Raw genomic sequence first — 18973 nt, forward strand, 5'->3', positions numbered from 1 at the left:
TTCTAATAGAAATTTGATTTTTTTAAATTTTGTGTGCATGTACCATCAAATCAGATCTGACTGGTACAGGAGGAGATTGTTCCTCCTTCTCCAGCAGAGCATCTGGTGGATTTGAACCGTGCACCTCTGGGATTGCAGTACACCTTCTTGCCACTAGGCCACCGGAGATCGCCTCTAATAGAAATTTGAACAAATTCTTTTCCATTTCCCCCACCCATCACACTGTGCAACCCAGTGATTAATCCCTTCTTCCCCCTGTACATCCAGGTATCAGGGATGACTTTTAAAACAGTCAGCATGTGAACCATTTCCTTGAGAAAAATTTTCTGTCTCTCTTTTTCTATCACTCAAATTTATTGCTGTCAAGTCTGAACTGATTTATACCTGACTCCCCCACCCTCCATCCCCGTTTCCAGGCAGGTTTCTCCAACTCTTAAGTCACACAGGAGGAATTTGCTGATCACGGTCCTTCAAACCCACAGGGAGATTCAAACTGCCAACTTTCGAGTTAGCAGCCCCAACACATAATGTTCCTCACCCCAGAGACGCCCACGATTTTCTGAACAGCTCCAGAAATGTGGCACGCAACCGAGTCCACCAGCTGGCCAGTTTTGTAGCCCTTCTAATCATGATGTGTTTATTTCTGTCTTGTTGCTTTCTTTGCACCGGTAACACTGTCTGTTTATTAGCTTGCCGCCTTTTGCATAGGCTGTTATTAAGCTAATGGGTCCCAAGCATTTTGCTTGTGGTGCCTAATGGGTGGAATGACCCAGCTTGCTCTTGTACAGGGAGGATTAAGACATGAAACACACCAACTCACAAATAATTCATAACCCACAAGTACAATAAGCCCTCCTTAATACGGGGGCTGAAGAGACTTCTGGGAAGTTCCCACAGCTGACCATGTTCTCTTTTGCCGAATGACCTTTGACTGTGCTTGTCCCTTTGTCTGGAACATGACTTTTCCTCATCACCTTGTTTCTTGGCCAAGCTCCTCTTGGTCCCTGAGGTCCTACAGATGCTTCATACAGATGAGTCTTCCAGGATTGCCCTTGGACCGAGCTCCCTCTCCACCCTCCCGCACCTCCACTCTGTCACATGTCCACCTTTGTAGTGACTGAAAGGACATTTTAACTATAGTCAGAATGCTCTTTAAACATGAGAATGGAGAGATTACATCTCACATACTTTGGGATTCTACAGAGTCATCTTTTTTTTTTTTCTCTCTAGTTGTGTACCGTCCAATCAGATCCGACTGGCACAGGAGGAGATTGCCCCTCCTCCTCCAGTGGAGAATCTGGTGGATTCGAACCGCACACCTTTGGGATTGCAGCACAGCTTCTTGTCACTAGCCCACCAGAGCTCCTCATCTCACATATGTTGGACACGTTATCAGGAGGGACCAATCCCTGGAGAAGGACAAAATATTTGCTGTCTTAGTTATCAGAAAATTGTATTTCTTTTCTGACCGTTTGTTGTTGTATGTGCCATTGAGTCGCTTGTGACTCATAGTGACCCTATGTACAAGAGTCCTAAACACTGCTCTATCCTGTGCCAACCCCACTGTCTCTGACACACTCACTCCTACCACCCCGATCACAGAATTGATCCGTCTCATAGAGGGTCTTCCCTTCCTGTGCTGTCCCTCCACTTTCCCAAACGTGATGTCCCTCTCCAAGGACCAGTCCCTCCTTGCAATCTGCCCAAAGTATGTCAGCCGAAGCTTCAAAATCTGTTCATTGTTGTTGTGGTTATGTGCCGTCGAGTCGCTTGCGACTCATAGCGACCCTATGTACAACAGCCGTAAACCGGGCTCTATCCTGTGCCAATCACACTGCCTCTGACACTCCCATTCCAATTACTCCAGTCACTGAATCAATCCACCTCATAGAGGTCTTCCCTGGTTTAACCCTCTCCAGGGTGAATCTGTTTGTTTTCCTAGCAGTCCATGGTATATTCAATACTCTTCTCCAGCACCCAGGCTGCTCCTTGGAGGCAAGGATTCTGGGGCTTCGTCTGACATACTTTGGACATGTTGTAAGGAGAGACAGGTCTTTAGAGAGGGACATCATGCTGGGTAGAGTAGAGGGACAGCACAGGAGGGGAAGACCCTCTATGAGGTGGACTGATTCAGTGACTGGGGTAATCGGGATGGGTGTGTCAGAGGCAATGAGATTGGCACAGGATAGAGCACAGTTTAGGGCTGTTGTACATAGGGTCGCTATGAGTTGCAAGCGACTCGACGGCACATAACAACAACAACAACACTTCTCCAGCACCACAGCTCAAAGGCATCGATTCTCCTTCTATCCTCCCTAGTCATTGTCCAACTCTCTGACGCATAACAAGTGATTGCAAAGGCATAGCCTGTATCAGACGCATCTTAGTCTCCAGAGTGACACCAGAATCCAGAACTCGTTTAGGAGGTTTAAATTCCAAACTTGAGATGCAAACTCTAGAGTCTACAGTCACTTTTTGAGTCACTTAATGTACATTATCCTGGGAACATTCTTTTCATTTGCATGTTACTTGAGCCCTGGTAGTGTTGGAGCTAGGCACTCAGTGTTAACTAAAGGGTCGGGGGTTTGAACCCCCAGATGCTATGTGGGAGAAGGACATAGCAGTCTGTTCCTATAAAGATGACAATCTTGGAAACTGTATAGCAGTTCTACTCTGTCCTTTAAGGATTAAAGGACATTCATTGTGAGTCAGAACTGGTCCAATGGCAATGGAGTGTGTGTGTGTGTGTGTGTGTGTGTGTGTGTGTGTGTGTGAGAGAGAGAGAGAGAGAGAGTTATCTAGTGCTCTATAAGAGAAATACTTTAACATACACATTCCCACCCCCACCCCCTGCCACAACAGGAGGCTAGAAGGCTGAATTCAGGCCACTTGTTCTAGGAAAAAAAGCTTTCTCTGTCTGCTGGCTCTGGAGGAAGTCCCTTATCTCCTTTCAACACCCATGGACTCAGCCTTCCTCAGAAATTTCCATATATCTTAATATCAGTCTTTCCCTGGGTCTAGGAGTTTCTTAGTGCAAGGTCCCTGAGTCTAGAGTTGTGCTCCACTCCTGGGTATTCGTTCTGAGTGGTAGTTGGGTTCCTTTCTGAGCTTCCCTGTTTAATCTTTTTTTTAAAAAATATTTTATTATTTTTGGGTGTGCTGTCAAATCAGATCCGACTGGTACAGGAGGAGATTGTCCCTCCTTCTCCAGCAGAGCATCTAGTGGATTCGAACCATGCACCACTGGGACTGACGTGCAGCTTCTTGCCGCTAGGCCACCAGAGCTCGCCTGTTTAATTTTTTTTTTTATACTCAAAAGAGTTTGACTCAAACTACAGCCTAATCCTAACGGAAATGCTACCAGGTTTTCAGTGAAGGGTTTTGGGGTTTTTTTTTCCTTTTCAACACTTTATGTTTTTAACAAGAGCTTACAGAAAGGTTGGCCTTTCATTTACCCATTGCCTTACCTTTCCTTCCTCTTATTCTCTTCTCCCCCCCCCCCCACTCCAGTCCACTTTGTAATGCTGTCTTGTTCCAGGCTGTTATCATACATAAAATATCTAATCATATATTCCTTTCAGACAGTTCATCTCCTCATCTGTTTCAATGCAGTGTTCATGATCTATCCAATCTTTCCCCATACTCCCCACCCCCCAAACTCCAGTGCCAGTCCTGTTTTATAATAATGGTGTTTAGGAAATATCTGTCCTTTTGTGACTGAGACATTTCACTCAGATGATGTCTTCCAGGCTCCTGTACAATGTACAATTGCAATGTTTTATAAGTTCCTTGTTTTTCAGTGCTGCATAATATTCCATTATGTATATGTACCACAATAGCTTGCTTCTGGAAACCCTGTAAACCTGGAGAAAGGATGAAAGGATACAAGTGTCCAGGACTTTCATTCACAGGGTCGCGAGGAGTCACCTCCGACTCGATGGCACTTAACAACAACAACAACATATGTACCATAATTTTTCCATCCATTCATTTGTTGATGGGCACTTGGGTTGCTTCCATCTCTTTGCTATTGTGAGTAACACAGCATTAAACATGGGTGTTTATGCATCTGTTTGAGTCATGACTCTGGTTTCTTTAAGGTACATTCCCAGTAGTAGAATTCCTGGGTGAAATGGTATTTCTATTTCCAACTTTTTGAGAAAGTGCCAGACTGTTGTACACTTTCCTTTCCCACCAGCAGTGAATAAGGGTTCCAATCTCTCCACAATTTCTCCAGTATTTGTTGTTTGCTGCCCTGTTGAATTTTGCTCTTATTGCTGGTTCAGTAAAAGTTTGCAGAGCATCTTTGGTCCCTGTCCAACAGTTTCTACACAAGCTGTTCAATGATACTGGTTACATTCTTCACAATGCCTGCATGTTCTCATATTTTCTATTCTGATTGTTCTGTTTCCATTAATCTAGTTTCCCTGACCATTTACCTCCTTGTCTTTGTTTGAAAGTCATTGTTAACTATTTGGTTTAAAATGTATATTGCTGATTTCTCTGTTTTGTTTTTAAAGGAACATGGTCCTCACAAATGATGTCCACTAGCTTGTGAGTAGTGGGACCTTGTAAAGGAGGCCTTGTGGCACAGGGCCTAAAGCACTCAGTTGCTGATGAAAAGATGGGTGTTTTGAACCCCTCAGCTGCTCTGTGGGAGAAAGATGAGGCAGTCAGCTTCTGTACAGGTTACAGCTTGATAATAAGCATCACTCCAGGGGCACCGTGCTGTTGCTGTTGTTATGTGCCATCGAGCCGCCTGTGACTTATAGCGATCCTATGTACAACAGTCCTAAACCCTGTTCTATCCTGTGTCAAATTTATTGTCTCTGGCACGCCTACCCCCATTACCCCAGTCACTGAATCAATCCTTCTCATATAGGGTCTTCCTCTCCTGCACTGTCCCTCCACCCTCCCAAGAATGACGTCCTTCTCCAAGGACTGGTCCCTCCTTGCAACATGTCCAAAGTATTTCAGATGAAGCTTGAGAATCCTTGCCTCCAAGGAGTAGCTTGGTTTAACCATCTCTAGGATGAGGCTATTCGTTCTCTTAGCAGTCCATGGTATATTCAACACTCTTCTCCAAAATCACAACTCAAAGGCATCAATTCTCCTTCTATCCTCCCTAGTTATTGTCCAGATTTCTGATGCATAGCAAGTGACTGCAAAGACCATGGCCTGTATCAGGCACACCTTCGTCTCCAGACTGACATCGTTGCTCTTCAGTATTTTGGAGAAGTCTCTGACAGCAGACTTTCCCATTGCAATACGTCCTTTAATTTCTTGGCTGCTGGTGCCAAGAGTGTTGATTGTGGAGCCAAGAAAACTAAAGCTGTGAATAATCTCAATCTCTTCACCATCTTTCATGATGCTGCCAATCCTTCCGGTAGTGAGAATCTTTATTTTCTTGTTGTTGAGCTTCAACCCATATTGATTGAAGGCTGCAGTCCTTGACCTTCTGCAGCAAGCACTCCAGGTTCTCCTCAGTTTCAGCAAGCAGAGAAGTAAACATTCTGGTAGAACAATCAGCCACACGATCAAAAGAACAGAGTGCTCAAAAGTAAAGCTCATGTTATTAGTGACCCTGGAGGCCAGAGTAGATCTGCATATAGGCTCTCCAAGGAGGTGTGGCCCACAGGGAGCTGTGGGTCTAGCCCAAAAGGTGAACCTCTCTGCAAGTTTAAATCCACCCGAAGCCCTGCAAGAGGAGGATGGGCAGTCTCCTCTCACCTGATTTACAGACTGGCTAAGTAGGTCACCAAGTCTGCCTTAGTCTGGAAGCTCAACAGCATAGCAACAGGCAAGGCTTTAATGATGACACACAGAGAATATCTATTATGAGGTGCCTTGGTTGGGAATTGGACATATCAACCTAGGGCTTGTGTGTGTGTGAGACAGTGTGTACGTCAGAACTGACCGATGGCTGCCCCTACCATAGGCACAGAACATGATTGTCCACTTTCCTCCCAAAGGGAAGCTGGTGGATTTGAACTGCCAGCCTTTGGGTTGGCAGTGCAACTCCTTACATACTAGGCCACCATGCCTCTTGCATAGAAGGTGAGAATTCTCCTACTAAACCCCCACTACCCGCTTGGTTGTATAATGAGACCCTCTGCTTTCAAGTCTCCAACTAATGGTTAATGTGTGCGTTCTGGAGGAGAACTGCTCCATATGAAATTGCTTGGGTTGTTATCTTTATGGAAAGGAATTCTAGGGCTGCTTGGTTAAAGCGTTCAGCTGTTGACCAGAAGGTGGGTAGTTTGCACCCACCAGTGGTTCCACGAGAAGGAGATGTGGCAGTTTCTGTAAAGCTGACGGCCTTGACCTTAAGTAGAGATGGTGGGGGTAGGGGCAGGATGGGGCAGGGTTCATTCTGATCAAGTTTGCTGTGGATTTGTTATCAGTTAGCATCGAGCCTCTGACACCTAACAACAAAACCGACAACGCTTACTAGAACATACTGCCAGCCCCCCCTTTTTTATACTAGTTTATTTACAAAATTTGAATACTTTGTTTTTTTAATGCAGATCCTTCCCTTTTCCCTCACCCCCTCACCCATCAAATTGTGCGACCCCATAATTAATCCTTTCCCACTGAACATCCTCACCCCTCTATTTCCACCCTTCCCCCCCCCTTGGATCCTCATACTCATTCTACAATTACGGTCTTATACAGTATTTGTCCTTATGGGACTGAGTTAGTTCACGCAGCATAATGCTCTCCAGTCCCTTCCAAGTTAGGTAGTAATTTGCAAAATCATTGCTCTTGTGTGCTGCGTAGTATTCCATTATGTGAATGTACCATAGTTTCTCAATCCGTTCAACTGTGGTTGGACTTCTGGGCTGTCTCCATGTTCTTGCGATTCACCGGGGCTTTTTTTTCTCACGGAGCTACTGTGTGGTTTCGAACAGCCAACCTTTTGGTGAGTAGCCAAATGCTTTTAACCAAGGTATGACCAGAGCTCCTTTCCATACAGATTACATCACCGGTGAGGGATGGGGGTGGGGGGAGCATTACCATTAAAAATTGGTAGTGTCTGGTCGTTTTCTGCGGTTTGGACCACAGTGGGGCTGTGTTGTACTGAAACATGATTCTCGAGTTTGTGCGATTTTGTTTGGATCCATCAAATGCTCAGCGCACTGATTCAGAGTTCTCTGTCTCCAGGAGCCCTCCTTCTGGACCCCGAAACTTCGGAGGACACAGAGTCCCACAGCCTGAGCAGACCCACCAAATCCTCGTGAGTAGCCTCCAGCCCCAAGACCTAAACCCCTCCCCTCTTTCCCACTGCTGAGCACCAAGTGAGGCCCCTGACCTCGGAGGGCCCCTGCCCACTGGCTTTTGCTCCAGGAAGCAGTACCTGCGACAGGTCATTGCAGAATATAAAGCCCTGGACCGAGAGCTCCCGTCCATCCGGAAGTTCGCCACACCACCTACCGCCCAGCCACTATGCCTCTGCATGGAGACCTTGGTGAGGGCGCTGGGACCTCCTGGGGGGTGCGGCCTGAGTGGGCGCAGGGGGATAAGGGGGCATGTGGGCACGTGCAGAGCTGGGCAGCCCATGTGACTATCCCAACTCTGCTGCGCGCCTGTGTGGGGCCCAAATCAACCCTCTGACATTGAGTCAGAGCAGACGCATGGCGTCTCAGGTGGTGTTGTCTGTAAGGGCGTTGCACTGCTGCTCCAACAGCCATGCATTCTTTGCTGGTTCGAATCCCCCCGCAAAAAAAGACAGGCACCCTCCTGGCGTGTGATTTTACAGTGTCACAAACCCAGTATTGGAGGCGAAGGATGGGGAAACTTCATGTCATATGCTTTGGGCATATTGCTAGGAGAGGTTATTCCTTAGAGAAGGGCATCAGCTTGGAAAGGTGGAGGGACGACAAAGGAGAGGAAGACTCTCAAACAGGTGGATTGCCACGGTGACCGCAGCAAAGGGCTCAAGTGTGTCAGAGATGATGAGGATGGCACAGGATAGGACAAGGTTCAGATCTGTTGGTCGTAAGGTCCCTTGACTCAAGGCCACACAACAACAACAAACTCAATATGAGTGGCCGTCAACTTTGTGGCACTGGTGGATTTGAACTGGTAACCTTTCTGTTAGGGTGTTGTTGAGTTCCTTGGCACAGGGATGGCTGGTTGGAAATTGATTGTGAATTTGTCAAAGGGGAAGTTGTCATGTTTATCACTCCTTAACTTCAAGGGGGAGGCACTCTCAGTGGCATAGCATGTTATGTCTTGTGCTGCTAACTAAAAGGTCAGCAGTTCGAATCCATTAGTGACTCCAGAGGAAAAAGATAGGAAATCTCCAATAAAGATTTCCAGCCACAAAAAACCAACGGAGGGTCGTTATGCATCAACTGGAGGAGCAGGCAGTGGGTTGGATTGAGTTCTGGCCTTGAGCTGGGGGCTGTCAGACAAAGGGCAGAGAATGGAATAGAGGGGCAGGGAGGACAGAGAGAGGAGACAGGACAGACATTGTTCTGCTAATCTACCATGGAATTTTGTGCTTACAAATATCACAAAACTTCACTTTTTTTTTTTAAAAAAAAGGTTTCTTTTTATCAGTCAACAAACTTTGATGATAGCTACCCTCAGGCAGAGACAGATCCTGGATCTCTCCTTTGAGGGTGGACAGAATAACTTAATGAACAAGGAGGGTTTAAAGAGCACTTAGAGGGAGCTCTGGTGGCCTAGTGGCAAGAAACTGCACTGCAATCCCAGAGGTATGCGGTTCAAATCCACCAGACGCTCTGCTGGAGAAGGAGGGCCAATCTCCTCCTGTACCAGTCAGATCCAATTTGACGGTACAGACACAAAAATAATAAAATAAAATAAAAATTAAAAACAAAAATAAAACACAAAATAAAGAGCACTTAGCTTGTGCTGCTGTCACAGTAGTTAAAGCGCTCACCTGCTAACAGAAAGGCCACAGATTTGAACCCACCAGGTGCTCCCCGGGAGAAATACGTGGCAGTTGGCTCCTTTCAAAACACCCTATAGAGTCACAAGAAGCTACACTGCAATCCCAAAGGCACACAGTTCAAGGCCAACAGCCGCTTTGCAGGAGAAGACCAGCCAATCTCCTCCTGTGCCATTAACTGCTTCTGAAAACCCACTGGAGGGTCAGCTGTGGGTGGGTTCCAACTCTACGGTGCAGAAAGGTTGAGGTTCAAGGTCACCTAGAAGTGCTGTGGAAGAAAGGCGTGGTGATTCCCATCTCAGAATAAACTATTAAACGCCCTGTGGGATGCAGTTCTACTCTGATACAGCAGGGGACTCCAGGAGCAGGGCTCAGCGGGACCAGCCTCAGCGCTAGGCTCCTAGCTAATTAGCCAGGCTTTACCAGCACAAGGAATGCTGTTTTTTTAATAGACCAGCCTCCACCCCATCACTCTTCTTTGTGGCTTTGCAAAGGGGACCTCCTCCTCCTCCTCTTCCCCTCCCACCCACGGCTTGCCTTGATTTCATTTTTAGTTCCTCTGCCATTTTATTTTTAGTCTTCTGTGCGATTATAGTTTTAAAAAATGATACCAACCCAAACCTACTGCCCTCTTTCAATTCGGGCTCCCAGATATATCCTCATTCAGGCTTCTGAGGTTGTAAATCCTCATGGGAGAAGACTGCCTCGCCGTCCTCTGACAGAGCGACTGGTGGGTTCAAACTGTTGACCTTCTGTTAGCGGCCCATTCATAACACACTATGCTATGAAGGCACTGTTTAATGAATCATGAACTTTAAAAAGAACTTTTTTTTTTTACATGCGATGGCAATGGTCTGTTACCTTCAGCGTCCTGATCCTGTGCTGAAAATGTGGCTGATGATGACCAGTATGGGATGGGTTGTTTTTTGTTTTTCTTTTCCTGAATGAATTAAATAGTTTGACAGGAAGTTGGATGGCCCTTGGTTTTGAGTCAGCTAGCCTGTGGCACCCTCACAGACTCAGCTCTCCATGGCTACAGTCACTGTGTCAATCCATTCCATTCCATTGATGATCTTCCTGTTCTCTGATGACCCTCTGTTTTTCCATGAATCGTGTCCTTCTCCAGTGGCTGGTCCTTCCTGACAACGCGTCCAAAGTATATGATTCTCTGGTCTTCCTTACTCATCGTCCAAGTTTCACGTGCACACAACAGCGTCCTTAGTTGGTATATCCCAACGTCTTGTTATGTGTTGTCGAGTAAGAACCCACTCATAGCTGACCCTCCAGCAGGTTTTCAGAGGCAGTATGTTACAGGGGACGAGACTGCCCATCTTCCACTCACAGAGTAGCTAGTGGATTTGAACCACATACCTCTGCATTGACAGCGGTGGCCTAGTGGTAAGGAGCTGCGCTGCCAACATGAAGGCACTGGGTTCAAATCCATGAGCTGTTCTGCATAAGGAAGATGGACAGTCTCCTCCCCTGCAATCTACTGCGTCTGAAAATCCGGTGGAGGGTCATCTACGGGTCTGTTCCGACTTCACAGTGCCCCACAAACAACCAGAACAAGCCACCAGATCTCCCTATATCCAAACTGGACATTTCTAAACTGTTAACATGGAGCGGGATGGGGAAGAGGGAAAGTTGTTGACTGAAGACCTCACAGAATTCTGACTTCCAGGGCATACACCCAGTCTTGGTTGCTGGGCAAGTTTTAGGGACATTGGTAAATGTAATCATTTTAACCACTTCGAGTTTGACTTTTGGCCAATGGGCTCGGTGAAAATGGACTGTTTTGGAGAAGCACCTAGAATGGAAGCAGATGTTTCCTACCTAGAGCACCTTGGGGTTCTCGCACCTTCAGGTGGGGGTCTAGGGTGGGGATACTGGAAGCCAGATGGAACCGGGGCATCACGGGGCCCGATGACTTTCTTGACTCCCAGCCAGAAGAGGACTTTACCCACCTGGAGGTGCTGGAAGCACTGGAGGCTGAGATACCCGGCATCATGGAGAGCGGGCGCGTCAGCAGTATCCGCTTTGAGAACATGAATGTCATCTGTGGGACTGCTGGGCTCCGAAACCGGTGAGCCTGTCCCCGGTGGGGGCAGGGCCCGGAATGAATGAATGAACAGTGAACTCACGAGGAGGCTTGGAGAGAGGGCAAGGGGTGGGGCCTGAATGAGCTAGGCAAGGGGCGGGGCTAGAAGCGGCTGAGAGATCGGCTAGTTTGAGAGTGGGCGGGGCTAGGAATGGATAGAGGGGCGGAGCCAGACCCGAGAAGGGGCGCTGGGCAGCAGAAGCAAGGAGGCGGGCCTGGAGTGAACTCGTTGAGTGGGTGGAGCTAGATGCTGGGAACGGGCGTGACTAGATTCCATGAGGGGGCGTGGCCTGAAGGTAATGGTGGGATGGGACAATGACCTCTGAACATGACCTTAGTGAGAGGGCGGGGCTTGAGGTTACTGGGAGGAGAGAGGTGGTGATGACCTTAGTGAAGAGGAGAAGCTAGGAATGCGCTCCCTAGGGGGTGGAGCTGATAACCAGAAGGGGCGGGCCCTAGAACCAGGAGGGGCGGAGCCAAAAACTAGGAGGGGCGGAGCAGAAAGACCGGGAGGGGTAGAGCCAAGAAACAGGAAGGGCGGGGCCTAGAACCAGGAGGCGTGGAGCAGAGAACCAGGAAGGGCGGGTCCGAGGACCAGGAGGGGCGGAGCGGGTAGTGAGGCCCTTAAAGGCAGTGAATTGTGGGCTTTAGTGGGATGATGGAGGGGAGGGGTGGGTGAAATTGAGACGGGGAGACCTGGAGGGCAGTGACAGAAGAGGCGAAGCCTGGACTAAGCACAGCGGGGGGGGGTGTGTGTGCAACTGAATGGAAACATGGTGAGAGTAAACTGGTAGATGTGAGCGGACTTATCGAGATCAATAAGGAGGTGGGACTGAGAAAGAATGCAATAAAAGGACAGGGTGGGATTATGGAAGAAACCAGACTATGAGTGGCCTAGAGAGGGACACTGATGAGCAAGAAGACCCAGATGAGGGGCCATCGGACCCCGGAGTGACAGTTTTGAAGGGATGGGGCCCAGACTGACCACACAGTGGGACCGGACTTTGGGTGGGGTCGTGGCCAGGAGGGATTAAAATAAGAATGGGCCCTGGTTGTCTGGCTGAATGAGGGGAACTGGGCGAGGGCACGAGAGGACCTGGGGGAGAAGTCAGGGTCGCAGAACGATTTGAGGAGGGAGGAACAGGGTGGATGGCCGTGTGTAAATCAAATGAGACCAGCAAGTCGCCCCTCCCCTCCCTGCAGGTGGCTCATCACGGTCACGGACTTCCAGACTCGCTCACGCCTGCTGCGCTCGGGCATCAGTCCCCGCGGGCTCGCGCACCAGCTCGTGCGCCATGACGAGCTGCAGCTGGGCGACTACCGCCTGCACCTGCGCCGCTCTATGGCCCGACGGCGCATGCTCGAGGCCCTGGGGGCGGAGCCGACCGAGGAAGATTGACCCCGCCCCGCCCGCCAGTCAAATGAAGGGGGCGAGGCCTCCCCAGGAAGGAGGCGGGGCCGGCTCGAGGGGGTGGATACTGTGAGTTTAATTATAAAGAATGACCTGGTACAAAAGCCATTTCTCTCTGCAAAATCTTGGTGGGGAGTCACGGGGAGGGAGGTAATGGGAGGTAGGGACGAACCCCCATATTGTAATCCCGCCTCCCTTAATCTTCCCTTAGTCCCTGCAATGGATGCCTGGGTCCCCGTCCCGTGAGGGGTAAACTGAGGCCCGAGAGGGAAGGCCCGGGCGCCGGGGGCCTTGCACGAGTGACCACTCTTGTCTGACTAGACAACCTGACCGGCCTCCCTCTTCTTCCCTCTCCCGCCCCCCTTGGAAGACAATTTTCGGGCTTTTATTTCAGGGTTGGGTTTTTTTTTTTGTTTTCTGGATATTTGTGTGTGTGTGTGTGTTCTAGGTTTGGGGTTTTTTTGTTTTGCTTTTTTTCTTTTTAAATAGTCTTCTTTTGTTATTGTTCCTATTTTTTTTTTTTTGCTGTGTCTCTCCTCTTTGCCCCCATCCAGTCCCTCCCTCCCCCCACCCCCCTTACCTCTTCTCCTCCCCCCCCCCCACCCCCTACACCCTCCCCCACCCCCGCGGCACCCATCCAGAATGAACAAGCCCTTGATAGACAGGTACCGCGCAGGCCCCCTCCGGACGGGGGCGACCAACACGGGGGGAGGGGGCAGGTAGGGGCCCAGCACGACCTCTGCCCCCTGTTCGCCACCCTCCCCCCTCCCACGACCCTCCCACAAGGTACCCCGCAGATCCCTGACGTGGTGAGGGGAGGGGGCAGCAAGGGCCCCCACCCTTGGACGGAGCGCCCCCCTCGGGGGGGTAGGGGGCAGCCGAGGGGGGATGGGTTTGGGGGAAGGAGGGGGAGCTTCCTTCTTTGGCAGCTGAACTTGGGGGAACCTGAGGGCAAGGCCCTCCCCCCTTTACCCACGGCAGGGGAGGGGGCTTCCCAGGGGGGAGGGGTGGCTTTAAATTCCCAAGCCCCAGGATTAAGGGGAGGGGGGCGTGCGGGAGAGGAGCCATGCTGGAGGGGAAAGAGAGGGGGTGTCTCCTGGAGAGAGAGAAAGGTTAAGAGAAGGGAGGAAGTTCGTGCAGAATGGATGGACAGGTGACCCAGGAAGGACCCTGTCGAGTGAGAGGGGAATGAGACGGTGTGAGGAAGAAGGATGGATTGCAGGAAGCAGGTATGCATAGGGTCTTCTCTCAGAGAGTACAAGGAGGGAGGACGGCAGCGACTGAGGGACTGAGGGGGATGAGAGGAGAGAGATACTTCAAGGACTTGTCCTTTTCCAAGGGGTGAAGGGGAACGAACGCTGGCTCTGCCCAGGAGAGTGTGAGACGAGTGTGCAATCGGACAGAGGTGATGGAGAGCCAGGAGGTGTTCTCCAAAGAGAGAGAAGACCCGCGGCGAGTGCGGGCCAAGCATGAAGCCAAAGTCACAGTGTGTATGAACGCAAAAGGCTGCGAGGGAGAGTGTGTGCTGGAAGGGTGTGAGCGAGAGGGCCTGTAAAAGAGGACAGCACGAAGAGGAATAGAGCCCCTGGGGGTGGGAGATGAGTGCAACCGAGTGAGCGCTGGCGGTTAGAAGGAGGACTGAGAGAGAAATCGCCCCAGAAAGGCAGGTGTGCAAGAGGTGGGAGCGAAAGGCGAGAGTGCAGAGTGCAAGGGGGGGGGGGAGATGCTGGGCGTGGCTGTGAGAGGGAGAGGCGGGGTGAGAGTAAGAATTGCGGGTGTTGCCAGGTAAGAAGGGGAGAGCGAGAGTGTGAGTGAGAGGACGAGGCGGTGAGAAAGAGCGCCGCACACAATAGGTTGTGTGCAAGGGGCTGGACAACAGAGGAGGACGCCAGGGAAGACAGATGTGTGAGCACGGAGCCCATGAGCGAGTGAGGGGAAGGGGTGTCCCAACTGTGTCTGCAGCAAGGGTCTAGAGAGTTCAAGAAGTGGGGTGTGCGGGGGGGGCAGGGGAGGGGGCTGGCTCATGGGACGAGAGTGGAAGAGACAGCAGAGAGCAGAGGACAGACAGAGTGAGAGAGAGGTGTGCAGCGTGTGTGTGAGAGGAAAGCGCGTCTGACAGCGGCGGGGGGGGGGCTCGGAGAGGCGGAGGTGAAGGCGGGCGTGTGCAACAGAGCGAGAGAGGGCAGATTTGTGCAAAATTGCAGCCCAGGAGGGAGGGGAGCAGAGGAGAGGAGCGGGCAGGCGTGCAGAGGGGCGGGGCGTGCAAGAGGCGGGGTGGGAGGGGGAAGCTGTGTGTGCTGGGGAGAGGGACAAGGGGGAAAGCTGGGGGGGCGTCTGGGGAGGGTGGGAAAGGTGGTTCGAGGGGCGGCAGGTGGTGGAATCTGAGAGCACCCCCTTCTCCTGGGGCTTGGGGGATGGCCCCCATCCCATCAGGCGTAGGGTTGACCCTCTATGGCTCTGTCTGTGTCCCCCCCCACAAAGTCAACCTTTCCCCTCCTCCTCAGTCTTCCCTCGGTGAACACCTCCGGTTCCCCCCCCCTCCACTCCCCGCTTCACACACACGCACGCACGTGATCATGTGTCAGCTGCCCCCTCCTACGAGGTGAAAAATGTCCAGCCGGACGGGCCACCTGGTGACCTCCGGCCTGGGGAGAGGACTGGGGCCGGGCGCGCAGTTTTCAGCAGAGTCCCTGGCCCCAGGGCGGTGGGGAGTATGACAGTCAGGGGGTCAGAGGTCAAGAGGCCAGCAGGGTTCAAGTGGACGGGCTGGTCCGCCCAGGCCAGCCATCACCTCTCCAGGAAGAACTTAAGCGCCCGGTCAATGTTCATTCGGTGGCCCACCCTGGTGACGCCCAAGTCCACGTAGTCCTCCTTGGTCAAGGCGGGCAGGTGCGAGCCGTCGATCTCATGGTCCAGGAACTGGGCTCGGTGCTCAGCCAGGCCCAGCCATTCCAGCCAGTCAGCCACGTCGAACTTGGTCCAGAAGCCCAGGGGCTTAGCTCCAAACGGCTTGTCCGGGGGCAGCGAGAGCAGACGGGTCGGTGAGAGGGAGCGGGAGGCCCCCGACAAGGCCCCTCCGAGACCCCCAGATATCCCCGGATGGGGCGGCACGAAGACGGGGGCGAAGGGGTCTGCGGAACCCCCGGCCCCTCCGGTAGGGGAGCCGCGGATGTCAAAAAGGCCCGGGTAGAGGGGTCCGGAGGGCAGAATGGGCAGGGATGAGGGCCGCGGAGCAGGGCTGACCTTGTGCTCCGAGGCGGGCAGCAGTGAGGGGCTGGGGGCCCGGCGGAGCAGGGGGGGCCGCATCTCAAACTCCACGCCCTGGAGGTGACGGGTGGACGCTGAGGAGGAAGCCGAGGGCGAAGTGGCCCCCTGGGCTGCAGCGGCCGATGGGGGGACCCCTGTTCCGGTGGGAAGCGGCGGCAGCGGAGGCTTGGACCAGTTCTGAAACAGGCTGCTGACCGGTTTGGAGAGGAGTGAGGACTGGGAGTCGTCAGAAAGTCTGGAATGTGACAAGCAGGGTAGGGGTGGAGGGAGGGAGGGAGGGGAGAGAGAGGGATGGGGTGGGGGTGGTGGGGAGCAGGGGGCCAGGGTAGCGGGCAGGGTGAGAAAGAGGCAGAGAGGTCAAGAGACAGGGGAGAGAGGGAGAGCGACATGGGGGGTTAGAGAGATGGAGAAGGGAGGTGAGCCAGAAGGAACGGAGGACACCAGAACAGAAATGCAGGGAGAGAAAAGATGAGCAGGGGAAAGGTGACAGTCAAGAAAGATGAAAGAAAAAGAGACATTAAGTGATAATAATAATAACAGCCACCACTTACTGACGCTCACGTGTGCCAGGCAGTGTTCTGAGGGTTTTATGTACGGAGCCTCAATTGAACAGCCCCTCCCCAGCTCCCCAACCCGCCCCCGTGGGCAGCCCCGTGCTGACTACTTTGGATGGTCAGCACAGAGAGGCTTAGGCACTTGCCTAAGGACACACAGCCAGGAAGTGGCAGAGCCGGTTAGATGGCACCGAAGTCTGAGCTCTTAACCACTACTCTAAGCTGCCTGTTGGATTATGACCAGTCACAGCAGAGTGCAAGGCAGGGAGACAGTGAGGGAGGAACGGGGGTGGGGGTGGGGGAGGGAAAGAAAAATAAAGAAATAAAAGAGGGGTGAGCATCCAGGAGGGAGGGATGGAAAGGGGGATAAGGGGACACAGAGAGAGAGAAATGAGGAGAGGGAGATGAAAAGAGAGAAGAAACAAGGGGATAAAGAGTTCCCCTCATCCCTTTAGCTTGCTCAAGCCTGCGCAGGCCCACCTCAGGGCCTTTGCAAGGGCGTTTCCCTCTGCCTTCACCACTGTTCCTCCAGGGAGGCCACCATGGCTCACTCCCGCCCCTCCTCTGGTCTCTGCGCCACCTGCCCCATTATTTGATCTTTCCAAACCGCCCTACTATTGTATTTTTATTTTTCCTGGAATTGATACATCAGATTCCATCTATTGTCTGCCATTCTGTCCACCATCATCCCCCCACTAGAATAAGAGTCCTGTGACAGCAGGTGGGTTGCCCACCTCATACACCTCCTTGTCTTTCCATTCACCATCATTTCCCCACCACTAGAATGAGAGTCCTGTGACAGTAGGGGGGTTCCCTACCTCATACACCTCCTTGTCTTTCTATTAACCACCATCCCCCCACTAGAATAAGAGTCCTGTGACAGCAGGGGGGTTCCCTACCTCATACACCTCCTTGTCTTTCTATTCACCACCATCCCCCCACTAGAATGTGAGTCCTGTGACAGCAGGGGGTTTGCCCACTGCTATAAGGTCCCCTTCACCTCACACACCTCTCCCATCTTTTCTTCTGAGCAGCGCTGGTTCGAATCTACCAGTCGGCTCTGCGGGAGACAGATGGACAATCTCCTCCTGTGTGATTTACAGCCTCCCAGAAACCTGCTGGAGTCTCAGCTATGAGCTGATCCTGACTATTCAGCAATGAATTTGACTCTCTTCCTCTATCAAAGACGCTTACGAATAACCAGCGAATGGCATTAGGTCTCCAGAGCTAGATAAAACTCTGTTCTAACATCAACCGTGGATATTAAACCCCAAACCAGAACTAGGGTGAGCTCTGCAGATGGGCAAGGGGTGTTTTTCTAGATGTCTGAGTCAAGAATAAGACTCTACTTTGCGCCCCCTAAATAATAATAATAATAATAATAATAATAATAATAATAATAATAATAATAATAATAATAATAATAGATCTTGAATGGGCCGGGAGCCTTCTCTGGGGCTGTCCCAGCCATGCGCAGGGGGAAGTTTTAAGTTCTCTTTCAGAATTTCCCCATATCTCCACGTCTGTGCTTTTGGCGGGAGGTTTGTAAGCGTCTGCGTCTCACGTTCTACCGAGGGTGCATCTTTATTTCCTGACAAAGCATATTCTACTGCGCTGTCTCCTTTCTGCAGAGAGATGAGGTCCGCGCTCTCTGAGGCCTCCGGGGGAGGAAGTGCAAAGCGGAGACAGGAACCTATCCTCAGGCACCCAGGTCGGTCGTGTTCCCCCAGAGAGTCACATCTCCAACCAGAGCGAACTCAAGAACCTGGCTGCTTCTAAGCGCTGCCAGACAGACGTCACCAGGAAGCAAACTCAGGAAAACAGTCACCAGCAAGTTTCTCTCCAATCTCCTTGGTGCACAGCCCTCTCTGTCCAATCACGGGCTGTCATGTTGACAGGAGGCGGGGCCCCCCCATAAGCTACGGAGACGATCAAAACCAGGCCCACCTCCTCTGAGTCCACACTGGCTCAAGTCTGCAGAGCTGAACCGAGCTGGGCCCGCACCTTTGCCAAGGCTGAAAGGCCCTATAAAGGGACCTCTTGTGGGCAACCTGTGGAGCTGCCATCCCAAAGGCTGGCGGTTCGAATCCACAAATAGCTCTTTGAGAGAACGCTGGGCCATCTCCTGCTGTGCATTTTACAGCCCTTGAAAAATCTGCCGGAGGGTCAGCTAGGAGTCGGTTCGGACACGTACCAATGGACAAAGCATTTATGACAGCGAGCTTCCACGTCTGTCTCCCTAGGAGCGGCTGCTGGGTTCGAACCTCTAACCTTTAGATTGGCAGCTGGGGGACTTTTAGCGCGACACCAGGGCTCCCCCACAGACTAGTCCACTGGGGTTTTTCTGTTTCCTTTCTGCCAGAACCCAGAGCCCAAAAGGAGGCCGAGACAGGTGGGTTCCCTGCCCCCCGCGTTTGCGCAGTGCCAGGCGGCCCCTGCCCGCTCACCTCTGGCGCTGCAGAGACGAGGTCCTCTCAGGCACATAGCCGGCTCCCCCGCGGTGGCTGTCCGTGCTGCCCGCGCTGCCTCCCCGCGCCCAGGGCAGGGCCCCGCCGGCCGCCGCGGAGCCGCCCCCAAACTGCTGGAGCTTGGAGCTGAGTTCGCTGATGATGCTGGCTTTGACGGTCGCCAAGGCGGAGGCTTGGGGCGCGGCCAGGGGCCCGGGCAGGGGTGGCGGCGGCGGCCCCGGCCCCTCTTCCCAGGGCAGCAGCTTCCGAGGCAGC

At 52.0% G+C, this 18973-nt stretch overlaps 2 protein-coding genes across 2 annotated transcripts in view; one reads left to right on the top strand and one right to left on the bottom strand.

The window, feature by feature from the left end:
* Window positions 1–12417, top strand: part of LOC102861121 (chromosome unknown open reading frame, human C19orf81) — an 18817-nt gene extending 6400 nt beyond the window's left edge. The window contains exons 2-5 of the mRNA XM_006897345.1: window positions 7165–7237; window positions 7348–7468; window positions 10864–11003; window positions 12222–12417. Coding sequence (XP_006897407.1) covers window positions 7165–7237; window positions 7348–7468; window positions 10864–11003; window positions 12222–12417 — 530 coding nt within the window. The remainder of the gene's footprint in view (window positions 1–7164; window positions 7238–7347; window positions 7469–10863; window positions 11004–12221) is intronic.
* Window positions 12418–15216: 2799 nt separating this feature from the next.
* SHANK1 (SH3 and multiple ankyrin repeat domains 1) overlaps window positions 15217–18973 on the bottom strand; it is an 87378-nt gene continuing 83621 nt past the window's right edge. Inside the window, exons 25-26 of the mRNA XM_006897346.1 lie at window positions 18698–18969; window positions 15217–15931 (exon numbers count right to left, since the gene is read on the bottom strand). Of these exons, the coding sequence (XP_006897408.1) occupies window positions 15217–15931; window positions 18698–18969 (987 nt within the window). The remainder of the gene's footprint in view (window positions 15932–18697; window positions 18970–18973) is intronic.

This window comes from Elephantulus edwardii, unplaced genomic scaffold, assembly GCF_000299155.1.
Source record: "Elephantulus edwardii isolate Elephantulus edwardi_28Jun2011 unplaced genomic scaffold, EleEdw1.0 scaffold00208, whole genome shotgun sequence".
NCBI lineage: Eukaryota > Metazoa > Chordata > Mammalia > Macroscelidea > Macroscelididae > Elephantulus > Elephantulus edwardii.